Source organism: Falco biarmicus, chromosome 6 (genome assembly GCF_023638135.1).
Source record: "Falco biarmicus isolate bFalBia1 chromosome 6, bFalBia1.pri, whole genome shotgun sequence".
NCBI classification, from domain to species: domain Eukaryota; kingdom Metazoa; phylum Chordata; class Aves; order Falconiformes; family Falconidae; genus Falco; species Falco biarmicus.
Genome location: NC_079293.1, coordinates 85,782,497 through 85,806,384, shown reverse-complemented (window position 1 = coordinate 85,806,384; position 23,888 = coordinate 85,782,497). Strand labels below are relative to the sequence as shown.

The following is a 23,888-nucleotide window of genomic DNA, read 5'->3' as shown; positions in this document are numbered from 1 at the left end:
TTGTTTCATTTACTTTTATATAATTTTGTTTAATGCTTTTAGATTCGCATTTTTCCCTCCTCTCTTTATCGAATGTTAGCCTAGAACTGGAGTTTGAGTCAACAAAAAAGTGCCTTAAAAAAGAAAGGAAAAGAAAAAAAGAAGGGAGGATAGCATTTGTGTATTATTTTTATGTAATCCATTTTAGTAAATTGATGACACAGACGAGGCAAATTTTTGGTGTTCTCTGCTTGGAGGGAGTTTGGTTTTTCTCCCCCCCCCCCCCCCCTTCTCACTTATGTCTGTGTGGCAGCTGTTGCTTCTTTTAAGGAAGCAAGTTTTTGAACTCAGGTTTCTGTTGCTTATCAGTGCTGTATATTAAAGACATTTCCTTCACACCTCTAAAGCCATTTACATATTGAAAACTGTAGATGTTTTGCAAAAGTGATTTAAAAAATAGGTTTTGTAAAAATAAGATTATTTTTAAATTACCTAATAATTTTTCCATAATTGCTGAATTTTGTAAGGATTACAAGTGGTGAGACTAACAATAGCAACCATCGAACCTGAACTGAAGTGTAGGTTTGAAGAGAGAGTTTGAGTTCTAAGGTGAAGTAAAAAAATTACAAACTTTGAGTGCTACATTTGTCTAACATGGATTTATTGACTACTCACGGTTCTCAGAAAGCTCTTCTTTGTGAAGCTCCTCAGCAGTATCAAAACTGCAAACATCGCAACACTAGAATAAACGTATTTGTGAAATGTCCTGAAGGGAAGATTCTTGTTACTAGCTGTCAAAGGCAAAAGAGAAAAATCATTAAGGTTGCAGTACAGAGGCGAACACAGAGGCAGCCGCAAGGGTCATGTTCTAAACAAACCTTCATTAAGCATTCTTTGTTACTTGTTAGCCAGTGTATTATTAGATACAACATTAATTAAAGAGTTGCATGTTATGAGGGTGCTTTTTGCATGAAGATCAGATTGCATTTTCGTGTGCTTCAGGCATGTATTGCTGTCTTGTTTCATCTTTTGGGTGTATTCTCTTGGTAGTTATTAAAAAAGCAGAGCCTACCAACTTAAAGCTGTTTCTAAATCTGTATTTTGTGTGTGCATATGTATATATTTATTGTCTGTATGTATCTGTGAGATACATATTTTAGTGCCTCTTTTCTCATGTAGCTTTAAAAACTTTGACTGGAATTAAAATGATGTAGGAATGACTTGGCTTGCTTGGCTGCAGTGGTTGAAATTAGAGACCTCTTCTTACTGTCTAATAAACAGATCCTAAAAGAACATGTTTTTCAACTTAGAAGGGTGTAAATTTAAGCAAAATAATAATTTAGCTTACATTAACTCAGCAGGAAGCAGGGTAGAAACCGATTAATTCTCCATGGCAGATCCACTGCTTTTCTGAGTACTGCAGTTCCATTTCATTAAATTGTCAGGCTATCTGGTGGTTTGGTTAGCCTGCCTGGACTTCTCCATTCTTGTGGAATTTTTTTTCACGTACTGAATTTCAGATGTAAATTTCCTCTTGTTTGCTTGTGTTGAGGTACTTGCTAAACATACACTCCAAATACCTTGAATATTGCTCATAGTGTGAAATATACAAATTATTTTTTTTCTCGATGCGGGGCTGGTAAGTTAGAAGACATGTGGAAGGGGTTTTGCTTTTCAAATACTCTACTGTGTTTTAGTATTTTTTGTTGGAAGGATTTATCTTTCAAAGCAGTTCAGCAAGCACATGTCTATTCAGAGGTGTGGACTAAAATGTTTTTCTGTCTTTAGGCAGATTATGTGAAAGGAATGCAGTTATTAGAGAGCACCTAGAGTGCATCTTGAGAGCCATTAAACCACTTGAGCGGCTAAGTGAACTGTTCACTGATACCACTGTTTACTTTAGTCTTCAAAAGTGTTCATCCATTTGTTAATTGAATTACAAAATAAATAAAGGGTGGATGATAAATATTCATGTATAGGCCTTGAAGAAGGATTGGAATATTGGGGGTTTCAAGGCAAAACTAGTTTGTTGGGGGTTTTTTTGTGTGTGTGTGCACGCGCATTTGTCCAGACATCTTGAAGAAGTAGTCTGACCATGATTTCTGTTAGGGAACCGTTCAGGAGAAACATTCCTCAAAGAAATACGTCTGTGAAAGAAGTAGATGGATCCTTATGAAGCCATAGTATTTTGGAATTGCTTTTAGGTTACGTATCCTGTGTCTGACTATAGTTTGCAGGGCAAACACATAGGTACAACTGTGCTCATGGGTAAACGGGTACTTACATATCATGTAATATTTGTATCTTCTTCTGGTTAGCTTTTGTCCAAAGTTGTTAGCTCTCTTCAGAGGAGCTTGGAAGTGCTAGTCATACTCTTGTGATGGTTCTTCTGATGGCTCATACTACTTCTGAGTATCTAGTAGAAGCCAAATGCAGTCTACAGTGTTGTCCTGAGAGGAGGAGAGGGAGTAAGTGAACCGGGGAGGTGTGTGCTGGCCCTCTAAGGGCACCTGCTAGAATAGTCTCTTCCTCTACAGGTTTTTGTTCTGGAGAGCATGTATGTAAGTAAACGAAAGCCTCTGTTCCTCCCTGAAGTGACTACCGAGTGTTCTTACCCTGTCAGCTCTGATTTGTAGAGCACAGCCTGCTTATCTCCCTGTCTAGCTCATTCCTCACGAAAAGGAGGACCCGTTGCCTGGCTGACCTGTTCTGGGCGCACTGGTATTCTCTGCATGCTGTCCTGGAACTCTTCAGTATTTTTATATGCCTGCCTTCCAGTTATTGCTCCTTCAAGATAAGATTTTGATAAATTTAAACCTACTAACAGGCGCTTTCTCTCCTAACAGTCACCTATGTTACAACTAAATACGATATACTTTACTAGAATTTACAGAAGAGTCTCTTTACGGTCTGTTTAAGAAAGCAACTAGAGTGTTAATATCTTTAGAACTTCGATTGGATGATATGCTACTTAAAGTTTAGTTTTGGCTTCAACTTTTGAATTCCCTGCAGATACCAGCAAATTTGTTGCGGGGCCTATTTTAAATGTTCTTAAAATATTAGTCATACCTTAATTTAGGCCTGTGATCATTTCATTTTCAAGTATTCAGCAAACTTCAGAAATGTCTTTACCTTCTCATGTAATGATGATGTTTTGATGATAGTAAGTAACAATGATGAACAGTATTTGCTGTTGTTGGTATTAAAGTTACACATTTCTTTTCCCATACTGCACTTACATTTCTTCTCCAACATAAAAATATCTCATACCTCAGGTTTTGTTTGGTTTTGGTTTTTTTATTATTTGCTTTTATGTTTGTTGGGATTTCCCACTGTAAAATCAGTCCAGCCTGGCAGTGTCAGTAGGGGTGTTCCCAGCTGAACTGGCATCAGCGATCTGCGATAGAAAGCTCTGAGTCAATACAAATGTAACTAGCGCTATATCTGCTTTATTAATTTTGTTGTCAAATTAAGTAATGTTTTGACTTTCTCAATTTTCTGTCTACTTATATGAAAATGCCTTGATAACAAAATCAAGCAGGTATCCTGCTATGCAGAAGCAGGACTAAATAGGAAGAGTTTTGCTGCCGAGTGGTAGAAAACGTAAGTCGGCACAAATAGCCTGGCGGTAATTTTCCTTACCCTTTCCTCTTCTCCATCTTCTACTCCCTACCCTGATTCTCTGCTTAAATACGTGTTGAATATCGGAAATGTTAATGGCTGCAGTTAGATTTTTAAGCTGTGGGCATCATCAAAATCCTTGCAAGTTGTGATCGAGTTCAGCAAGGCCTTATTAACAATCCCCATGTTGAACTTCAGTGACAATTAGTTGATTGCTCTGATGGAAAGGTGAAGATGCAATTAGTGAATCTTTAGATTAGCCTTCCATGGCGTAATTTCCGTGTCAGATGGATGTAAAACTTCTTTCTGACCTTTGAATTGTCTAAAAGGTACATAGCTACAACTAACAGGGTGCTGAGGTGGCACTAAAGGGCTGGGCTTTGCCCGGGACCTGTACAGCCCCTGGACTGGTCGCTTCTGAGCATTTTGCAGACAGTGAGAAGTCCTACACACGGCTGGAAATTCTGCATTGTTAATGCACCGTTTTTATTTTTTTTAATGTTCAATTGTATAATGATGAAACAGTGACCTATTTAAAGTCTTAGTAAGTACTTGTGCATACGTTATTTACTCTGCAGGTAGACATGAAAGACGGGGGAAGTTGGGCAGATCTAAACTCACCCGTACTTAACTGAGTAACTGCACTTTAAAAATGAAACTGTTGCTGAGATTTTGGTCTGTGGTCTACTTTACTTTACAAAGTGTAATGCTATTAAAGAGATTTTTTTTACCCTTAAATAACAAGTAAGTGGCACTAATTAAGCTATCATGTCTTTGCTGACCTGATGGGTATGCTTCTGGTCCTGAATACCTCATGGCTTGCGGAATCTTCTGCTCAGACTGGGGTGTGTGGGGAAGGCAGAGGTGGTGGGTTTGTTGATGGACGTACCTCTTAGAAGGTAATTGGCTTCTATTTTTCTCTTTTTTATTCCTTTTGCTTGCAGGTACATTTGTTAAGTGTATTTTGTGTAGGTTCTCCCATTACCCCCAGTCTTCTTGTGTTTGCGTCGTGTATGTTTTGAGGAAGTTAATGGGTTTTGCTTTGGCTCAGCAGGATAAGTGTTCTACCTTGTAGTAGTTTAGATTTCATGGGCTTACTTTTGCCTGCAGCAAATTTTGAGCTGCTTATAGGTGTAAAGATGTAGGATTTTGAAGCGTATAGTGTGAGGAAATTTAGAACTACAGAATATTACTATACAGTGCTTGTAGCTTCTTATTTCAGAGACATCGTTGTATAGTCCAGGCTTACCGTTGCAATTCCATTTTCTCTTCTTTTGGAGGGAGTTAGTTTCCTCTGTAAATTAAAAACGTCTGGAAAGATTTGGGTATAATTAATGTTAGACACTGATAACATGTTATGTTTTTCAAGATCAAAGTTTTTTTTTCTACAGTACTAATGAACTTTTTTTTATTTTCCTCCTTTAGGAGAATATATAAAAAACTGGCGGCCAAGATATTTCCTGCTAAAGACAGATGGCTCTTTCATAGGCTATAAGGAGAAGCCCCAGGATGTGGATCTGCCATATCCACTCAACAACTTTTCAGTGGCAAGTATGTATTTCCAGTATTTATAATTCTCTCAGCATATTGACAAAATATCTGCTACATATTGCTTCATGTGTAGTTCAGAATTTTTTTGGTAGCCCTGCAGTGTCAGACTAGTGCACCACTCATCTTATGTCCAGCTCTGCAAGATATCTTTACAGGAGCACTGAAGATTTTACCATGGGATTTTGAATATTTTTGGATCTAAGTTTTCATGTGTGTGTGTGTGTCTGAACTGTCTGTAGCTAACAGTAACATTTGACAAATAGTTGTGGAAGAAGAAAATTCCTGGAAAGCTTACCTTTATTCAGATCATTGACCTCTTTTCTTTTTTTCAGTAGTATCTCTGAATTCACTTGAAAACTCAAATTAATTAGAAAATTATCTAGACTGTCAAATGACACAAAATCATGCTGAATTATTTTTCTCTTGGATAATCAGGTAATCAGCTCTCCAGCATGGTTAATCAGTAATTTCAAGCAATCAGACAATTTGCATATATTAGCAAAGCTACGAAGTGTGTATCTGTTGGATAAAGTGAAGACATTTTGATTTCTTGTTTTCCAAGAATGTTTCTAAAAGACAAATCTGTAGGTTTTTTGATCTGGCAAAGTGAGATGGGTGGAAGAGTGTTTCGTAACAGAAATGAAAGTGTTTGAGGAACAAAACTAAGGGGGCAAAAAAGTCCCTGAGTTGTGAATTTCATAGCTAGAAGCTTTCAAAGGAATACTAGAAAATCTACTTGATTTATCTCAAAATGCTATTAGTGTACTGCAATATAATAAAAGATGCTGATTAGTTTTATAGAGGAGTATTGGAGCCCCAGGAGCGGGTGTACTTGGGGAAGGGGTTCCTTTCATCTGCGTTGGTGAAGATAGAACAAATGCTACTGAGACAGTATTTTCCTGTGGTCCTAAAATTGTCCTTGAGATTGACTCAGATTTTGTGTACAAAGTAATTTGGATATTTTATTTGGTAAGAAAATAATCTTGTGCTCCAAGCCCATGTCTTTTCCCACAGCTGGAGGAGGAAAACTTTGCCTTTTCCAATTGTGACAGCATTCTTGCAAATGATATTGAGCATGCAAGCCTTCTATATAATAATAGAGGCTCATTTCGCCTTGTTGCTATTTAGCTTCAAAACCACTGATGTCTTTAAGTTGTTCATGAGTAGGAATTGACTAGTAGGCTGTTACTCCTTCGTTATTGCTCTGCATATCCTAACCTACCCATTTATAGCAGTTAGTAATGTCCTTGATACTTCTTCCCCAGTGTGCAGCGGAAAGAACATTTGTAGAACTACAGTAGTTTTTTTTTGTCCTGCTTTACCATGTTCTTCATTGCATATCCTGTCTTTCTTTGCTGCAGCAACTAGAAGGATGATCCAAATGGTAGTTCTGCTAAGCAAAGAAATGCATAATTAGCAAATAATTCCAGTGTGTTGATACTGGTCTTTGCTTTTTTTTTTTTCCCCTTGTTTTGATACATAGAGGTCATCTCATGTAATTCTGATGTTAGAACGCTGCCCCTGAACTTTGCCTGGATGGACATTGCAAGGTTTCATGCTGCTTTCCAAAATTACTTCCAAAATTGATTTCCAAAATTTCTAAATAGTTTTAAGCTGAAAGAGTATAGCTTTAGAATAGATATTAGGAAGAAATTCTTCACTATGAGAGTGGTGAGACACTGTTAACAGGCTGCCCAGAGCAGCCGTGGATGCCCCATCCCTGGCAGTGTCCAAGGCCAGGCTGGATGGGGCTGGGAGCAACCTGGTCTAGTGGCAGGTGTCCCTGCCCATGGCGGGGGGTTGGAACTGGTTGAGCTTTAAGGCCCCTTCCAACCCAAACCATTCTATGATTCTGTGACAACATCACCACCACTACCGATCCCCTCCCTGCTCCACCCTCCATCAAATAAATAAATTTAAAATAATCCTTTCTGCAGCTAGCAAGTCCCATAGGTCTGATTGTTAGGCAATGTAAGCTGAAGAAACAGGCATGCAATACTAATTGAAGAAATACAGTTTTGGTAAGCGAGGTGAGTTTTTCTGTTTTCTGGCAGAAAAATGAATAATTTAATCAGAAATGGTTGACCATCAGTGCAAGAATAGGGAGGCTTTTCATTCAAAAAAAGAATCCCGTGAAATTAAGTGAAGTACCTGTGTAGAATTCACAGGATGAAAAGCAAAACAGTATGGTATTACACTAAATTGCAAAGGGTTGTAAATTTTTTTGTCAGCTGTCTTATCTGTCTGAAGATGAGACATCAGTAGGGCAAACAAACAAACAAAACTGCTATATGAATGAATCAGATCTCACGGGCGGTACCTGGTAAATGTCAAGAACTGGTCTCATGGCCTCTGATCCAAGAGTTCCTGAGCTGCTGCTGTAGGTTTGTGGCCACAAGCAGTGCAACATATTTTTCCTGTAATAGTGAAGTACATTTTTCATAAACTACTAGCCAGGCAGATGGAGTGTGAGATCACTGTTAATACCATCTTGATTAGGTTGGCAGGGACTTAAAGATATGTCTTTACAGTCCTATCTTCACGTAATCTTTGTAGCTATCTGTAAAGTGAGAGTGTGGTCTCAGTCTACTTTTTGCTCTCCAAATGATAGACATCTTTGGCTCTTGCTTACAGCTTGTTATTTAAGCAGAAAAGGCCAAGGCTGTGGTATTATTTTCGTAGTACTGTTGGAGTTGAATGTTGGAAAGTTTGCACAGCTCTGCTTTGTATGATACTTGCTCTGTAGTTTAAAACTTTTATATCCAGGTCTGTCCAGCTAGTTACTTCCATCACATGGATGTTTTCGCACCAGTGTCCGCTGCCTTCCAGACCTGTGACACCAGCTTTACTTTTGCAAAAGGCTTTTTCCCAGGCATGGTGTCATTTTCCGTAGAGTGGCTTCCTCATTTCTTCCAAGATAACTTTCAAGCCCTGCACCTGAGCATTGCTCTCTCCCTGGTCTTGTGTTGTCTACATTACTCCCATCAGGGATGACAGGAAGGCCAGAGAGAATGAAGTTATTTTACATACCGCTAACAGTGCTTCCACCGCTGGGTATTTTTTTGTTAATAAAGTCTTTCTCACTGGGTCGTATTTTGTCATAGGATGGAGTGTTCAGAGGCCACCCCCTTTCCTTGGGGTGTTCTGGGAGGAGTTGTGGGGGGAAGGCATTGGGAAGCGGGTTTGTAAACAAGTAGATGGTTTTACATAGAGATGGAGAGCCTGAGGCAGCGCGCACAGCCTTCAGCCCGCTGCTGAACCACACGGCCCTGAAATGGATGTGAGAGATCTCTTCCCTGGAGCAGAAGTGTGTCCCTGAGAGTGTAACAGAGTTGACTGAAGGGTATGACAGAGCGGGGCTGGATGGAGCTGAGCCCCGGGGGAGGGTACAGGACTGGCTCCTCGGTGTCTGGGACAGGGGCTTCGCTTTGCCTCCCCGTGGCTGCTGCTCTCCTGCCTTCGGGCAGCGATGAGATCCCACCTGCAGCTGTGGGAGCCGCAGCAAGGCCGCAGGGGAGAACAGATCAGCCACATCTGGTGACACTGGATAGTGTGTAGGGATCACTCTGGTTTCTCTCCTGTGAAGCCAGCTTATTTTACACTAAGCAGAGCCTTCTGTTTTTAATGTGGGAGCTGAGAGCGCTGTGTATTTAAAGTATGATTTTGGTTCGTTAATGCTCGTGCCCTGACATTCACAAAAAGTTGTGCTGTGGTATCTAACTGTAGGAAGATAAATGAAGATGATGTAATTACATTGGTGGGAAATTCAGTGTGGAAACTTCAGGCTGGTTGATACTGGTTTTCAGAGGTAAATTCAGAAGTGTGAGCTTACTCAAATTGGCTGGTTCAAAATCAGTTTAGCTCTTTTCAGGTAGAGACAAGCAGTTGCAAGTAATCAGGCTATTGTAGCTTAAAGAGATACTCTTGATTGACTGAGTCATGGTATCTGAGTGGGTGTGCGTTCCTAGCCCACTTCAACTGCAAAATAAAATATGTTAATGTAAATTGCTGTAGCTTAGGCATTTATGCAGTCAGAACCAGTTTAAAAATAATTTTGATTCGATTGGTATAACTTCTCTATACTGGCAGAGGCCTGAAAAAAATCGTCCTGGCTTTTAAAACTCCATTATGCGTGACAGTGGCCTCCCCCCTCCAAAAAAAACCCAACGTGGCCTCACAACGCTGTTTTTAACTGGTCCAGCGTTGCGTAAGTAGAATCAACACTGCTTTGTGTGAACCACTTTGGTCTTTGATCATCGTTATTAGGGAAAACAGAGTGGGGAAGAATTTTACTTCAGTTCTACTTAAGGAGCATTTGTGCCTTTACTGATAAAATAATACTTCTCACATATGCAATGAGTATGTAGGTAATCACGTAGCACATTTGGGATGAGGTATCTAAGAATTGGCCCTTTGCCTTCATTTTGATCTTTACGTAGGGAATAATTGGGAAGAGCTGTATCCCTTCACAGTAGCCTTTGAGCTTTGGCCAAAAATGATGTCACCTAGAATTTCTTTCCTATCTTGAAAGATAGTGCTTTCTAAGCACTCCGCAGTACAGCTACTTTTTTTCTTGTCTTTGAAAAGAAAAAGCGGATTTTAGTTATTGTGAGAAGGTAACCTTTTATAACCCCCCCTTTTTTTTTTTCTCTGCAGAAATGATTATTGATGAACCTTGGCTATTCTAAATGGAGAATCTGTGCTACTTTTTCCTAATGGGAAATCTTTCACTGGGCCAGAGACAAGGTTTTATTATTTTGGGGATTTAAAAATCTTCAAAACATGAAAATTGAAAGGTTTCAGGGGAGTGCTGTTAGGGGTTATAGAGAATTCTGAAGACATTTTCTAAAGAAATGGGCAGAAAAATATATATGTAAGTTTTAAGTGAGGTTAAATTATGCATGAAAATACTTGGGCACTAGACATGACCTTGTGTGCAACTCCACAATTAATTTTTCAATGAGATTTAAGTTTCAAGTCACTTTTTTTTTTAATTGTTGCAACACTGGATGACATGAACCCAGAGATAAGCATATAACTGTAGATACTTACAATCACAGTATAGATTTCATTCTGAAATAAAGTTGTGATTGAATAAATAATGTTTGTTCAACACTGAAAGTGCTTTGGGAGGGGAAGAGGCAATGTATGTGTAATGTACTGCCTATGCAAATGCATCTATGGAAATTCAGACTCGAATCTAATGTATAAAACCAATATTACTGTCTGTGTTGGATGGAGAAATGTTTAGCTTTCTGGAAAATTGGACCAGTAATTTTCGTTGGGAGGCTTTCATATCACTTTATGAATGGTTTCTAGGTGGTATAGTAGGTATTCTGCCATTTGACTTAGAAGTTTGGATTCCCTTGGTGGCTTGGATCATGAATGAAAATCAGTTCCTTGGGCTCATCCTTCCATTTTAATTGACAGTGCTTCCTTAGACACCAGTATAGCGTACTGTAATTTCCTACTATCTCTGAATAGGGCCTGGTATGAGCATGACAGGTCAAACTTTATAGCCAGGGCTGAGAGTTTTTATGCTGATGTGATACACCCGGTTGCATAAATAAAATTGGGGTGTTTGCATGGAAGACAGAGCAGGATGTAGAATTTTACTGTCATCCATGAAAACAAACTAAACCCTAGGCAAAACCCAACAATAACACGCAGAAATCTCCTGGTTTGGTTTTCCCTCTTTGCATGAAGGGGGAATGGCAAATTCAGTTGCAATGACAGACAGGCATCGATGCTACTTCAGTGCTTTTTGGAGTATTGGAAATACAAGACTTTCCAGTATGATGAAGTGCATCAAGGAAGATCTTTTTCAACTTCAAGGAATATTATTATATTGTTTGTGTTTATTATGCAGTCATATATGTCGTTGTATCACCAAAGCACATATAAGTATTTGTCATGAGCCAAACCCCACAGAAGTGGGATTTCTACCCGTACAGAACAAAAAGTCAGTCCCTGCTCCAAAATCCTAAAATTCCAAATATAAAACAAGGGACAGCAGATGGATGCAAACAGATGGGGGGAGTATGAGAAAACAATGAGACAGTATTAGCCTGTAGTACAGGCAGTGGTCTCAGCACATCAACAACTAATCCATTGTCAAGGTTAGATTTTTACTCTCTTCTCCCTTCTTTTCTCTCTCCCTCCTTCCCTCCCTCCTGTTTTTAAGACAAGAAGGAGCATTTTAAGGATGATTTAAAAGAGAACCAGTATGGCAAACAGAGAAATTAGAAATGCTTTGAGAAATGATGCTGAAATTGGAACAGTTAGAAGGATGGGTAGCATTTTGATACTGAATAAAGAGTGATACCGAGGAGGAGGGTAGGCTCTGGGGACAGACCATGTTGAAAAGCTACCTGTATTTGATGTGATGGAGCTGGGTAAGGAATGAAGAATGCAAAGAGAACAGTGATAAGATCAAAGGGACAATGTGGGAAAATGATCTCTTGGGCAGTTTTGGGGATGACGTTTTTAGGGGAAACCTGCATTTTTGGAACCAAAGAAGGGATATTAAATCGTTCAGATAAATCTCTGTGTGGCCAAACTGATTTTTAGGGTCATACTCCCCCTAGATAAAATGTAGTGAGAAAGGACAGAGCCTTTTGGGAAGCCTCAGAGGAGTAGGTTTCTCATGGGGAGTAGGTAACAAGCAGGAGAATCGAGAGAGGGCTAAGCTGAGGGTGTGTGGGGTTGTGTGTGTATACCTATATCTTTGTACAGACATGTAAAAGCCATGGCTTTTTGTATGTGTATGAGCAAAAGCATATGTATCTGTTTCAGTGTTAGAAAATGATGTGTTACTTGTCTAACACACATTATTTTCTGCTACTTGTCTAACAAAGAAGGTCATCAAAGTGTGGAACTGGAGTGCAGAGTGGCAGTAATGGGAGAAGATAGTTATGGGCAGTGTGCTTGTTGAATTTTGACATGAGAAAGAAAAAATGGGAGTAGCAACTGAATAGGCAGAGGTTGGGAGGAAAGTGTTTATAAAGGAAAGATCAGGAGAAGAATAAGAGATTGAGGTTAATTTGTGATGCAAATGGATAGATACGTAGACAGATACAGATATCTTATATAGATAGCACTCAGTATATATTTCAAAGTGTATGTATTCTAAACAAAGCAAGCAGTGGTTCAGTACTATTTCTTTCATGTGGTATGATAATCACAGGAAGTTATCTTTTGTGCTAGGACTCAGCCTGTATTAGAAATAATTTCTCAAATATGCAACCTTCTGTTCATTTTTTAGTGCAATTTTTTATGGCTGCTTGTATGTTTAGTATTCTTGTCTAGCCATGTCAACAAATTCTGCTTAAGTTGAATGCTTCCATCTATGAAATAATAAAATGGTGTTAGTGTTCTTTCTATTTTTTATGCTGAATGAATGTATTTAGGAAAAGAACACTGGTGATTATATGGTTAAAGTTATAGAATTAAAACTTTAAACTTTTTAATAAAATCTGAACAGATGATCTGTGCTTTTTTTTTTTGCCTTTTTTTTTTTTTTTTTTGGAACTGGCAGGTTTCAGGCCCTCTAATTGGCTTCCCAGCTTTGCAGAGTAATTACAGCTTCAAGCAAACTTTGTCATCTGTGGTTCAGAATGGTGTAAAGTAAACAGAACGTTTTGAAATACAGTTTGTAGTTAGAGTTGCTCAGGAGAGTTTAACTAGCATAACTACTTAATTTAGATAGTAGCGGTTATTTGGAAAAGATAGTATAACATTTTAGAATTGACAGATTATTTGTGGATGTGGAGATGAAAGAACCTCTGCTATGTATATGACTTTTTTTTTTTTTGTTAAGAAAAAAAGAGAAGTTCAATACTTGAGAAACATCCATTTGATTTCTTTATACCAGTTTTATGTCATTTTTTCCATTTTCTGTGTAGATCCAAAAATGGGCAAATGAGTGCTACAGACTTGTTGGAACAGAGTTGTCAGTTTGTGTTACTGATTTTGTGTTTTGTTGCTTTGAACAAGTGTTCTCCCCCAAGGTTTTTCATCCTGTCTAATATTAAAGGGGAAAATTTGTGTGACCTGTGTTTAATCCCAGCAAGACAGAGAGCTTTAGGATTAAAATGTGTAATTCCAAGTTGTAGATGGCTAGCATACAAGAACACAAAGTTGAGTCTGTCTGTTTACTGGCTTACTCATCTTTTTGAATGATAATTTAGACTTCCAACTGTTTTGAGTTGAGATTCAGCCCTTTAATTACATATGTTTATGTATAGTAGCAAACTTGAAGACATTATGGTAGAGTGTTCTCTACTCTTGGTAATGACCCAACTATCACTCGAGTGTTCAGAGCCAGCTTTCAGTAGCCAGTTTCACTCATTCTTCTGTGCTTTTGTAGTTTCCAAACTATTTTCTCTGTCTAAAACTACTACCATTTTTCCAGTAATTAGTAGAAAAATATTTTGGTAATTAGCAGTAATTGTGTATTACAGCACTTATTCATCTTAGTATTTTTTCCCCTCATAGCTGTAGGTGAAAGACATTCACAATCAAGTTTTTATTCATGTTGCAATCATGACAGAAATATTGTTTATCCCATACATTTGTATACAGCAGCACACGAAGCGTGTGGGTGTACTAAATATCAGCAGACTTTTATCTACTTAAGAAGGATGGGTGGCACACCACTTTTAGAAATACATTGTTCCTCCACTTCTTTCTGAAACTCTTTTTGCTTCAGAAGGGAAGGATGTGAACATAGTCAATTGTAACCTTGCACAAGGAAATAAAATATTCAGCCACTTAAAAAGAACATTTAAAAAGTTTGTTACATTTTGCTAGATTTTATATTTCAATAGCATTCTTCAGTGATAGTGAAATGGCATTTTTGGTTGGGTTTTTTTTCTGTTTTCAGTGCCCTTTTCAATTGTTAAGATATTTTTTATTACCTTTAATTGATTTGGTTAATTATCTGTAATGCAAACTCAGAGTAAATACTCTTTGACAGTTACAGAGCTTAGTATATGCATCCATATGTTTTCTTCTTGTTAATAATGCACAGCATCACTTTGAGGACTGCCTGAAATAAATGGTATAGATAGTACCAGTACTACATCTGTATATTAATGCATATACTAATATATAATATATTTAGTATAATATATATATGTAGGTAAAGAGCATATTATAGATAGTATTTGGACATAGGCTTAATTCTGTTAGCTCCAATTTTTGCATGCTTGAGTTGGCAAACTTAAATACCCTTTTAATGTATGCATTTTGTATGTATTTGCAAGCAGAAAATGAATGGTGAAATTCAAAATTTTCAGTTCCATTGCAGGCACTGGAGAGGATGTGCTTTTTAATTGGTACAGACGCTTCTGCAGGTTGGACTCTCTATCTTTTTGCTTTCAGATTGTCCTTACAACGTCACCTCACTTTTCTGTCCCTGGCAGCTTCTTTTACCTTCCTTCTCCTGAACCAGCTATTCTAGTTTAGCTGTGCTCTAGCTGTCCTGCAAGTTCTTCTTTCTCACAAAGGTTCCACTCTTTTTCCTGTCCCGTTTCCACTCTTCACCCTTTATTCTCTAGTCTTTTGTTTGTGACATCTCTTCTGTGAATAACTTGCTGTATGCCATCATTCTGTATTGGATTTTGCCTCAACGAGGTAGGGTTTTTTTTCCATATTGTCTGAGGAATAGGATGAGGCATTATGAATATAGGAGAAAAATTCAGCAGGGGTAGAAGCAGGAGATAGCTGCATCCTCTGGATTATACTCAATGCATAGATTTTAAATGATTTTGTGCTTTAGTAATTGTTATTGTAATTTTTTACCCTCCTCCCACTGCAGTCTTATCCCTCCCACATGTCGTGTGGCCAGATGCCTTACATTTTCACAGGAATACTAAAAGGATATCAAAGGTCTTGGTTTGCCAAGTTTTAAGTCTCATCTCCAAAAAGTAGTATTTTCCAGCAGTGTGCAGCTTTAGGCAGACACCCAGCAAAGAAAATTTCAGCCTACATGATTGAAGTGTGATAGGATTAAAGATGAGAGGATGGTTTCATTGGGAGTAAGATGAGATAATCTTAGAGCAGACGATGCTTCTAGTCTCTTCTGTTATGAAGGTAGCCCAACACATTCCTTAGAGCTGCAGCTGAGGAAGTTAGGAAAACAAATAGCTTGTTAACCCTAGCGTCACTGTCATCATGATCTTGGACTTCAACCATATCCTTGAAGATGTGGGTTTCTTTGATCTCATGAGTAGTATTTGCATCTAGCTGCAAGCCTGGTTAAGTATTGTAAGCAGCTCTACTTCATCATGCTCCCCAAGTTCCTGTCATCTGCTGTCCTTTTTGTTCCTCTTTCAGTTTTTCTGTTAAATTCCCTCTTCTTGTGTCCATCCTGCAGTAGCTCTTTCCTCAAAATGTTGAGGATGGCTCTTATCTCATCCAAGAGCTAACTGAGTTTATAAAAGCCATGAGGTTGGATTACTGTCTGTCTTTTGAGTCTCCATGGTGTATGGAGTTTTGTTAAAAGTAATGTCATCTCCTTGACCAGTGAGCAGTCTGACTTACATAATAATTTATAGCTGTGCAGTGAATATATAGGTTTGTGCATCAAAAAATACACACCTGCATAGTGCAATATTTACTTTGTTCCTCCGTTTCTTATACATGAGTCTGTCAAGTTTCTGAGGTGTTTTGCTAAGCTGCAGCAGAAAAATGCTATTGACAGACATACTTCCACTCTTCTTTTTCAAATAAAAAAATTGCAGTATGCATGACAGTTTTTAAATCAAGGCATCCTCAAAATTACAGGCGCGCCGCTCCCCCCCCCCCCCCCCCCCCCCTCAGTTATTTCATGCCTGTATTAAGGATGGTCCAGTACAAGTAAGTCTGCTGATACTTGCTGTGGCTTTATATCATGGAGAGAGAGGCCATTTCTTAGATAATTGTGTCTGAAATAGTTTAGGTGTTCAGGTATATAAATCAATGCCTTGAACTAAGGCTTTAAACTCATTATGAGCTAGTCATACTAAAGACAGTTGCTTTAAATGTATTTTCAGTATGCAGCTGCATTTCAGGTCAGCTGTGAGTATGCATCTTGTACAATTAACACCAGTAACAAAGGCACGAGAGAGGAAGTAAAAGCAACATAGAGGGTACTTACATATGTTGGATGTTTAGAAATTTGATGGTTGTGATGCTGTTCCTTGGAGAATATTTAAAATGCATTCCTGTAAAATTGTGAATGATAGTTGGGGTTTCAGGACCTTGAATTTGTGAAGAAAAAATATGCCAAACCAATATGATTAATTTCTGTGAAAGAACAGCAAGCCTTGTGAAGTGGTACATGTCATATAACATGACTTTTGTAAAGCATTGACATTAACCGGAATAAATAAAACATAATTCACAAAGAGTAAGTGCAAGGTTTATGCTAATGAGTAGTCAACTACATCAGTTAAAAGTTTGGGTCAGCTGGTAGGTGGTAGCTCTGTGAGAAGAAAACCACAGTGGATTGTAAGTGAAGAGGAATTCTGTTGCCATATTCATTATTGATTGATTTGTGACCTGATAAATAATTTTAGGTCACACATTTGATCTGGATCAGCATCAAACAAGCAATAGTGTTCCAGAACATGAGATGTGATGTTTGTGCCTGTTTCATGGTAGCTGCAGGAAAACAAATTACACTTTCGACAGAGCAACCTTAATTTCACAAGAAAATGTTAAAATACATTTGCATGAATGAAGCATTCTAGTAGGTCATTGTTTTGCAGTTGTAATGTTTAGTCCTGTATGCTACATCATAAAATCTAATACACGGTTTCATTAAACTATTGCCTGGATTGCTAGTGTTGTGGTCTTGTGACGGAGGAGTATGTCTAGAATTGTGTGACGAGGAAGACCTTTAATCTGAAAGCACAACCTGTGAGGACAGATTGGTTGAACTGATTTAGGCCAGAGAAGACTGAAAGGTGATAAAATAGTGTTCAAAATGTCTAAAAGGGATAGCTGCTGAAAAGGTAGAATAAATTAGTCAATAGGGCAAGAAATAATATGCTTACATTATAGGAACGGTTGCATTAAATGCTTGGAAGAAATCTTCCAGCTATAAAAATAATTAATTTCCCTATAGTTGGATGGAATAGTTTGCTTGCAGAGGTTTTCAATTTACTACTTTTTGGGGATGGCAGAAAGAATTTAGAGAAATACTTGTAAGAAATGGCATAGGTAGAACTGGTTCTGCCCTGGAGCACAAAGTGAACTAGATGATTTCCTGGGGCAGCCCCACTGCATGTGAGTGTAGGATTATATTCTATACTTAATAATCAGTATAGATTCAACGTCTGAATTTTCTCGGATAGGGTATTTTACAATAAGTCTAATCCTGAAGTGACAGTAGCGTGGGTAATTGTGGCACGGTTACCGTTGAAGGGAAAATGTCATATTCCTCCTGCCAGGTACAGATGGAAAAATATGCCTGTGGCTACTGCTGTTACCTTGGCATACTAGAGCAATCCGGGATCTAATACTCTTCTTACCCTCATAACACAGACCTAGTTTGCAAATGGAGATCGCAGTCTTTATATGGGCAACAATACAAGTTCCATCAATTCCTCTGACTGCTTCCTTCCCCTCATGATTGTTACCTGCTGCCTTTTGTACAAGCCCATGGTTATAGTGCCATTCTGTATTTCCTTATATGTGCTGGATACATGCTGGATAGGTGTATATAAGCTGTATGCATTTTATCTAAGTAATTGTATTTGCTCCTCACCTATTAACTGGCAATGTATTATATTTCTCTAGAATGTCAATTAATGAAAACAGAGCGACCAAAGCCAAACACATTCATTATCAGATGTCTTCAGTGGACCACTGTCATAGAAAGAACGTTCCACGTAGACACTCCGGAGGAACGGTGAGGGTTTCATTTTTGTTTTGCTTTCCATGTTCTTTACACAGAAGCCTTGGCACGGTCTCTGCTGGGACTGCAGAGCGATCAGCACTTGGAACTGTGACATTCTGAGCACATCTGAACAGTTAGTTGAAGAATTTATAAGTCAGCTTCTGTAAAATATTATCTGATCTCATAGCTAGTGTAAGAGTTGCCTGTGAGTAGGCGGAATGAGTGTGTTCAAATAAGCCAAAACTCTGTCATGATATGTCTCTGGAGTGTTAAGTTTTGAACAATAGGAGCCTGCACTGAAGTATCTTCCAGCCTCGCTGTCTTAAATTTTCCTTTTATTCCTCCTAATAGCCTTCTTTTTTTGGCACATAAAGCAGTATGTTATAATTTATTGTATATTTCCTTATTAGTTTTTCTTGTTTCAGTGAACATACACATTTTAATGTAATTTATGTTTTGTTATTAGTTTTTCTTGTTTCAGTAAATGTACACAAATTAAACGTAGTTTAAGAATTAACTTTTTAATGCATGTAGGAGATATAGGATGGTGTACCTTGCTAAAATGTTCTGTACTGTGTCTGTGTGCACTGAATCTTCCCACTGTGGGCGTCTGTCCTGTTGAGACTAATACTATGATTTGGCTTCGTTTATATTGTTTGTACCAATAAATAACCAACAACTTTGCTTTTTCTGTTACTTCTCTTTCATTAGTATATTCACCTAGATTTTTTTTTTTTGTTTTGTTTTAACTTGGTCCCGTTTGTCCACCCTATCTTTTTTCTGTGCATGCGGCATAATACCTCCTACTGCAGTCAGTAATACTGCCCGACTCCTCCCGTAGCCCTTGCTGGCTGAGCACAGACCAGCAGGTACTGCGCGTGGTGCATGGCGATGGTGGCACGTTGCTGGGCTGGCTGCTGGCTGGGTGCTGGATAGCTGGCATGCAGAGTAGCCATGGGCTCAGCTGCCCCTGCTTGCCTCCCCACGGAAACCCTCATGTGGGCCTGCCCCTACCTGCAGCCGCTGCTTTTAGTGATGCTTGTAGGAATTCAAATTGTAGGAATTGTCTTTGAGGGCCTCTTTCTCGGGGGAATTTGAAATTAGCCAACAAGTTGAGTTTTAAGAGGAAGCAGACAAAGCGTTGAACACGTGGTTTAATAAATCTTACTTATTTTCTGTGAAAGTGTCTCACCAGGAGGGGTGAATACCAAAAAGTCTCTGAAAATAACAAGCTATTACCAGATAGTATCAGATAGATGACATTCTATGCTCTGAGCTGTATTGTATCTGGAGCAAGTGTTTTCAGGTTTTTGCTATTACAATATTTACAAAACCAGACACTAATAATTCTTGAAAAGAACCATACAGTAATCCTTTTTGATGCTGGTCAGCTTCACCACTTTTTACATAATGTAGAAATTGGAAGGAAATTGAAGTGATTAATTTATATGAGTCTTCTGCTATGTAACATGAGAAATGAGCATTGAAGCAATATAGCATGCGAAGGACATTATAAACCATTTATTTGGATGTATTTTATGAGTTTCTGATAGGAATGTTGGCTTGTTCATGATAGGGAAGAATGGACAGAAGCAATCCAGGCTGTAGCAGACAGACTTCAGAGGCAAGAAGAGGAGAGGATGAACTGTAGTCCAACTTCACAGATAGACAATATAGGAGAAGAAGAGATGGATGCCTCAACAACCCATCATAAACGAAAGGTAATGACATTAAAAAATAATTGACAAGACTAATCTGTAAATAACTTCTGTAGAATGATCTATTTGGGTAAAACAATATGCAAGGAATAGTGTTTCTACATAAATTTCAGTGTATTACAAACATAAAAGTACTTGTTTTGTTTCAATAAGGCTGAACTGCTCTGGTTCTGTTTGTTTGTTATGCTATCTGATACAGCACTTCTGAAAAACAAAGTTCAACCGTTCAGGCGTATGTTAACATTCTGCTTATTGTTTGAATATTATTTTTGTCCTTTCCTTTTTGTTTGTTTACTCTTTTAGAGGTATGGTAATAAAATATTTTCTTTAGACAAGTAGATTTGCCCCCTTTCTCATGCAAATAATACCCAGTACAAATTAGATAATTTGCATGAGAAAGGCTAGCAGGATTTGGCTTTTAATGACCTTGTTTTTTGCTATCTGGGAAAATAACTCCGCTTTGGTTTTCAATGAAGTAAGAGAAAACCATGTTTTATTTTTCTGCAGTCCTTCACAGCTTTTGGTGTAAGTAGGAATATGTACATTGTTAGCTGTAACATACTTGCATCTCCAGAGTCAGTAGGATAAACACACAGCTAAGACCGTATTTTAAAGATACAGTGCCACATAAAAATTTGCTTATTATTTTGTGTTTCCATGTTGCCCTCTGCTTCTGTAAGTGTGGATTCCCCCTGAAGAATGGATCATTTGAGCGTATGTCTCATTTACTGTACAGGATTGACATGACTCAAGAAATGCATAGAAATTGCATGAGAAATAATAACCTTTTTCTATAGGACTAGCTTTGTTCTTTCTAGCTAGAAGTGAAACCTGTAGAAAACTAAATGAAGTCTGCTGATGGAGCAAAATAGTCTTACAGCTAATGTAACTGAGTGCCTTTGAATGATGAGCAGTGGAAAGAAATAGTGAACGTGTGCCTTTGCTCCTAGAGCATGTTTTGTTCATTGCACTATATGAAGCAAGAATCACAGAAGAATCAGTGGCTGAAAACTATACCCATATGAATATAACAAAGGTGTCATAGGAAATCTTTGTTCTGTCATCTCCTAACTTTTGAGAACTTGAGTTTGCAGTGCAAACGTAATTCTTTCATGTTGTTTCATTGTATGCATTTTTCTAACCTTTTTCTGCCATAGAAGATGGTGAAAACTAATAATATATATATCTGTAACAATACCTTTACTGTACATTGTCAGGTTGACATTGAACTTTTAGCCTTGCAGCATAGATGTTTAACGATTGTGCTCCAGGGTAAAATATGATAAGTGACAGCAAGACAGCGGCAGCATTTGAGATGTGTCGGTCTTCTGAGAGGCAGTGTGATTACATAGAAGGGATTTAGATTTGCACTATTAAAGACCTGAGCACGGTTCCAAGCCTGTGTATCCTCTTAGTGGAGCACAAACCCACTGCATAACAACAGGCATTTCCAAGGTGTCAAAATTAATGCTAATATAAGTAGTTTACCTGGAATGTATGCTTTCCTTGTTCATAGGGCAGTGCGTTTTCCTGTACAATGAAAGGGGTTGTGGGAACAGGAAGGAGAAGAAAGATCAGTTTTGTTTCTGTTTTGCTGCTTACACTTTAGGAAAGCTGAAATAAGAAGCTGGGACAGTGCATATGCAGTGCTGCAGAATATTTAATGGCTTTGGCAACAAGCCAAAAGCAAACTCTGCAAGGCAAAGGTGAAATGAAAAATGGTGATATTCAACACCTAATAATAGAGAAGAATGGAGATTTTGTAGTCAGTGAAGATCATACTGATGTTCATAAGGATTCTTCCCCCCCCGCCCCCCCCCCCCCCCAAAAAAAAAAAAACCAACCTCAAAATCCCACTGCAGATTTCTGACTGTTGGAAGACTTCAGCAAAAGGTTCTCAGAAGTTTTTGGAATAAAAAATGCTAAATGACCATAATGATGGGGAGTTGTCACTCCCTCTGTGTTAATGGAAACAGAGAAAAAATATATTTTTGTAGAACTGTTTCTGTTTTGTAGAAATGTTTCTGAAAAGCTTCTGTTTAAGCTTTTGCAGTTGTTAATGTAATCAGAACCATTTCAGTTATAATGACTTAATGCATTTTTATTGCTTTTTTTTGGTATTTGATTTCTTTTCATTTCAGGGTTTTTTTGCACAATGTGTCCTACAAACTTGTTTTGTCACCTGATTTTACATCTAAGCCCAGTGAATTTTGCTTGTGCATGCACCAGATGGTATACATATGAGTAGAAGAGCATAATCAGATTAAGAAGCAAGACAGAGAGGAGTGGGCCTGTTCTTCTCTAAAAAGGTAGCAAGAGGTTTGCAAAGAAAGCAGTCTTTAGGATGTGGAACTTGATTTGAACAGACATGACAGAAATGTCCCTGGCCAGATTAGCTGGAAGAACCAAACCCACTTTTTTTTGTTTTCCTTTTCCAGCTTATTTAAATGGTGTCAATGCGCCACTTAAGTTTTACAGTAATAGCATCACTAAAATTCAGAGCACTAGAAATTCTTAGCAAGCTGCTTTTATTTCTTGCTGTGCTATTCCTTCAAACTAGAGCTTCTCTGATGAAATCAGATGAAAACTCCAAGTGGTATAATACTTGTGCAAATCAGGGATTTAAAAAAAATTACTTCTTTGGTAGGAATTTTCAGCACCTGTAGTAGGGTGTATTCTTTTGAACAGATCATCCATAGGGGAGTAAATAGGCTTTACAGAAGGCTGAACATCATATGGTTCTTTGGTTAGTGTAGTTTCCTGTAGCTTTATTGCTTTTCCTTTGTTTACACATTTGTTTTGCAGGGTGAGTACAGAATAGATTTTTCAGAGGAAACCAAAAAGGAGTGTAGTGAGGAAAAAGATTCAGTCCTGAGTTTGGTAAGAATGGAAAAGGTGGGAAAAGCATCAAGGAGAAAGAATGCAATCTTACAGGAGCCTCCAAACTTTCTTCCCGACATGCCTTGGGTTTAGGAAGTATTTCCATTTTTCCACCAGTTTTCAGTACACCCTTAGCTATGGCATCTGTGTTTTTATCTCCCAAGGTCTTGTGTTCTTTGGCAGGCTTTTTGAGTTACCCTGCACTGCGTATCATCTTTAAGCCTTCTGCTGAGCTTCTAGAGAATGAGAGCATCAGGAGACTTTTATTCTTAGAACTAGGACTACCGCCATAACGTGCTGTTAAGCCACGGCTCAAAATCTTGCAAACCTATTACCTTCCTCTTCTAAATATACATATATCTTTTAAACTTGTTTTCACTAAGCTTGCAGCTAGATTCATGGCTGCTTTGGTGAACATTATGTAAGCAAATTTTGGGCGAATGAATCCTTTGATTTGACTGGCTTGTTGCCCTTAGCATCAAACCAATGTCTGTGATCAGTCGAGCCAAGATCCTCCTCCTGTGCGCAGGCGAAGGGCTGCTTTTCTAAGCTGGTTTGTTCAGACTCTGATGGTCCCTCTCTACGTCCAGCCTCTCAAAGAAGATCAGAAGTATGGGAAAAAGTTATCCCTTTGAGGCTGCTTATAATCCCTAAAATTTTGGACTGTTAGAAGTGATAAGTTGTTACAGTCACTAACTCAGTATTCTTTATCAACAAAGCTGTTGGCCGTTCTTTGTCAGACAACGTGATAGCTTATGACTGATGATACCAAGGATTCTGTCCTGAATTACTCATCTTCTGCCTGAATTGTGTTGGAATGCATTTTGGATTTTTCATGTGGTTTTGTCAATTTTCACTGCTTTAGTACAAAGGTAGTTGGTTTTGCTTGATGGTTATCATAGAACTATCAAAGTAGATAACTGACTTTCCAAAGCACCGACTGTGGTATTTGAGAAGTCTTACCTTCAGTTGATTGAGTATTAGTAACCACATAGTACTTGGATCACAACTTTACATATTACATTGTGCATCACTAGCTGTAACACATTATACTGGTTTTTGGAGAAGCCGATCATTTAAGGGTTTGTCTGTGGTCATAAATTTTACACTCGTGTAAAGTGAGTTTGCTTTAGGTAAACAGTATACTGAGCCTTTGAAATCTCTGTAGTCATATTTCTTACTGGGATGAATGCAGTTTTGTTCTTTCTGATGTGAAGCATCTGATGGCAGCAAAACAAGATCTATCACTGCAA

The 23,888-nt window shown here is 38.3% G+C and overlaps 1 protein-coding gene across 4 annotated transcripts in view; it reads left to right on the top strand.

Annotated features, from left to right (window-relative positions):
* Positions 1-23,888, top strand: part of AKT3 (AKT serine/threonine kinase 3) — a 162,077-nt gene that overhangs the window by 79,906 nt on the left and 58,283 nt on the right. For all 4 annotated transcript variants that reach the window (XM_056344203.1, XM_056344204.1, XM_056344205.1 and 1 more), the window contains 3 exons: positions 5,026-5,151; positions 17,938-18,049; positions 19,614-19,758. In XM_056344203.1, the coding sequence (XP_056200178.1) occupies positions 5,026-5,151; positions 17,938-18,049; positions 19,614-19,758 (383 nt within the window). The remainder of the gene's footprint in view (positions 1-5,025; positions 5,152-17,937; positions 18,050-19,613; positions 19,759-23,888) is intronic.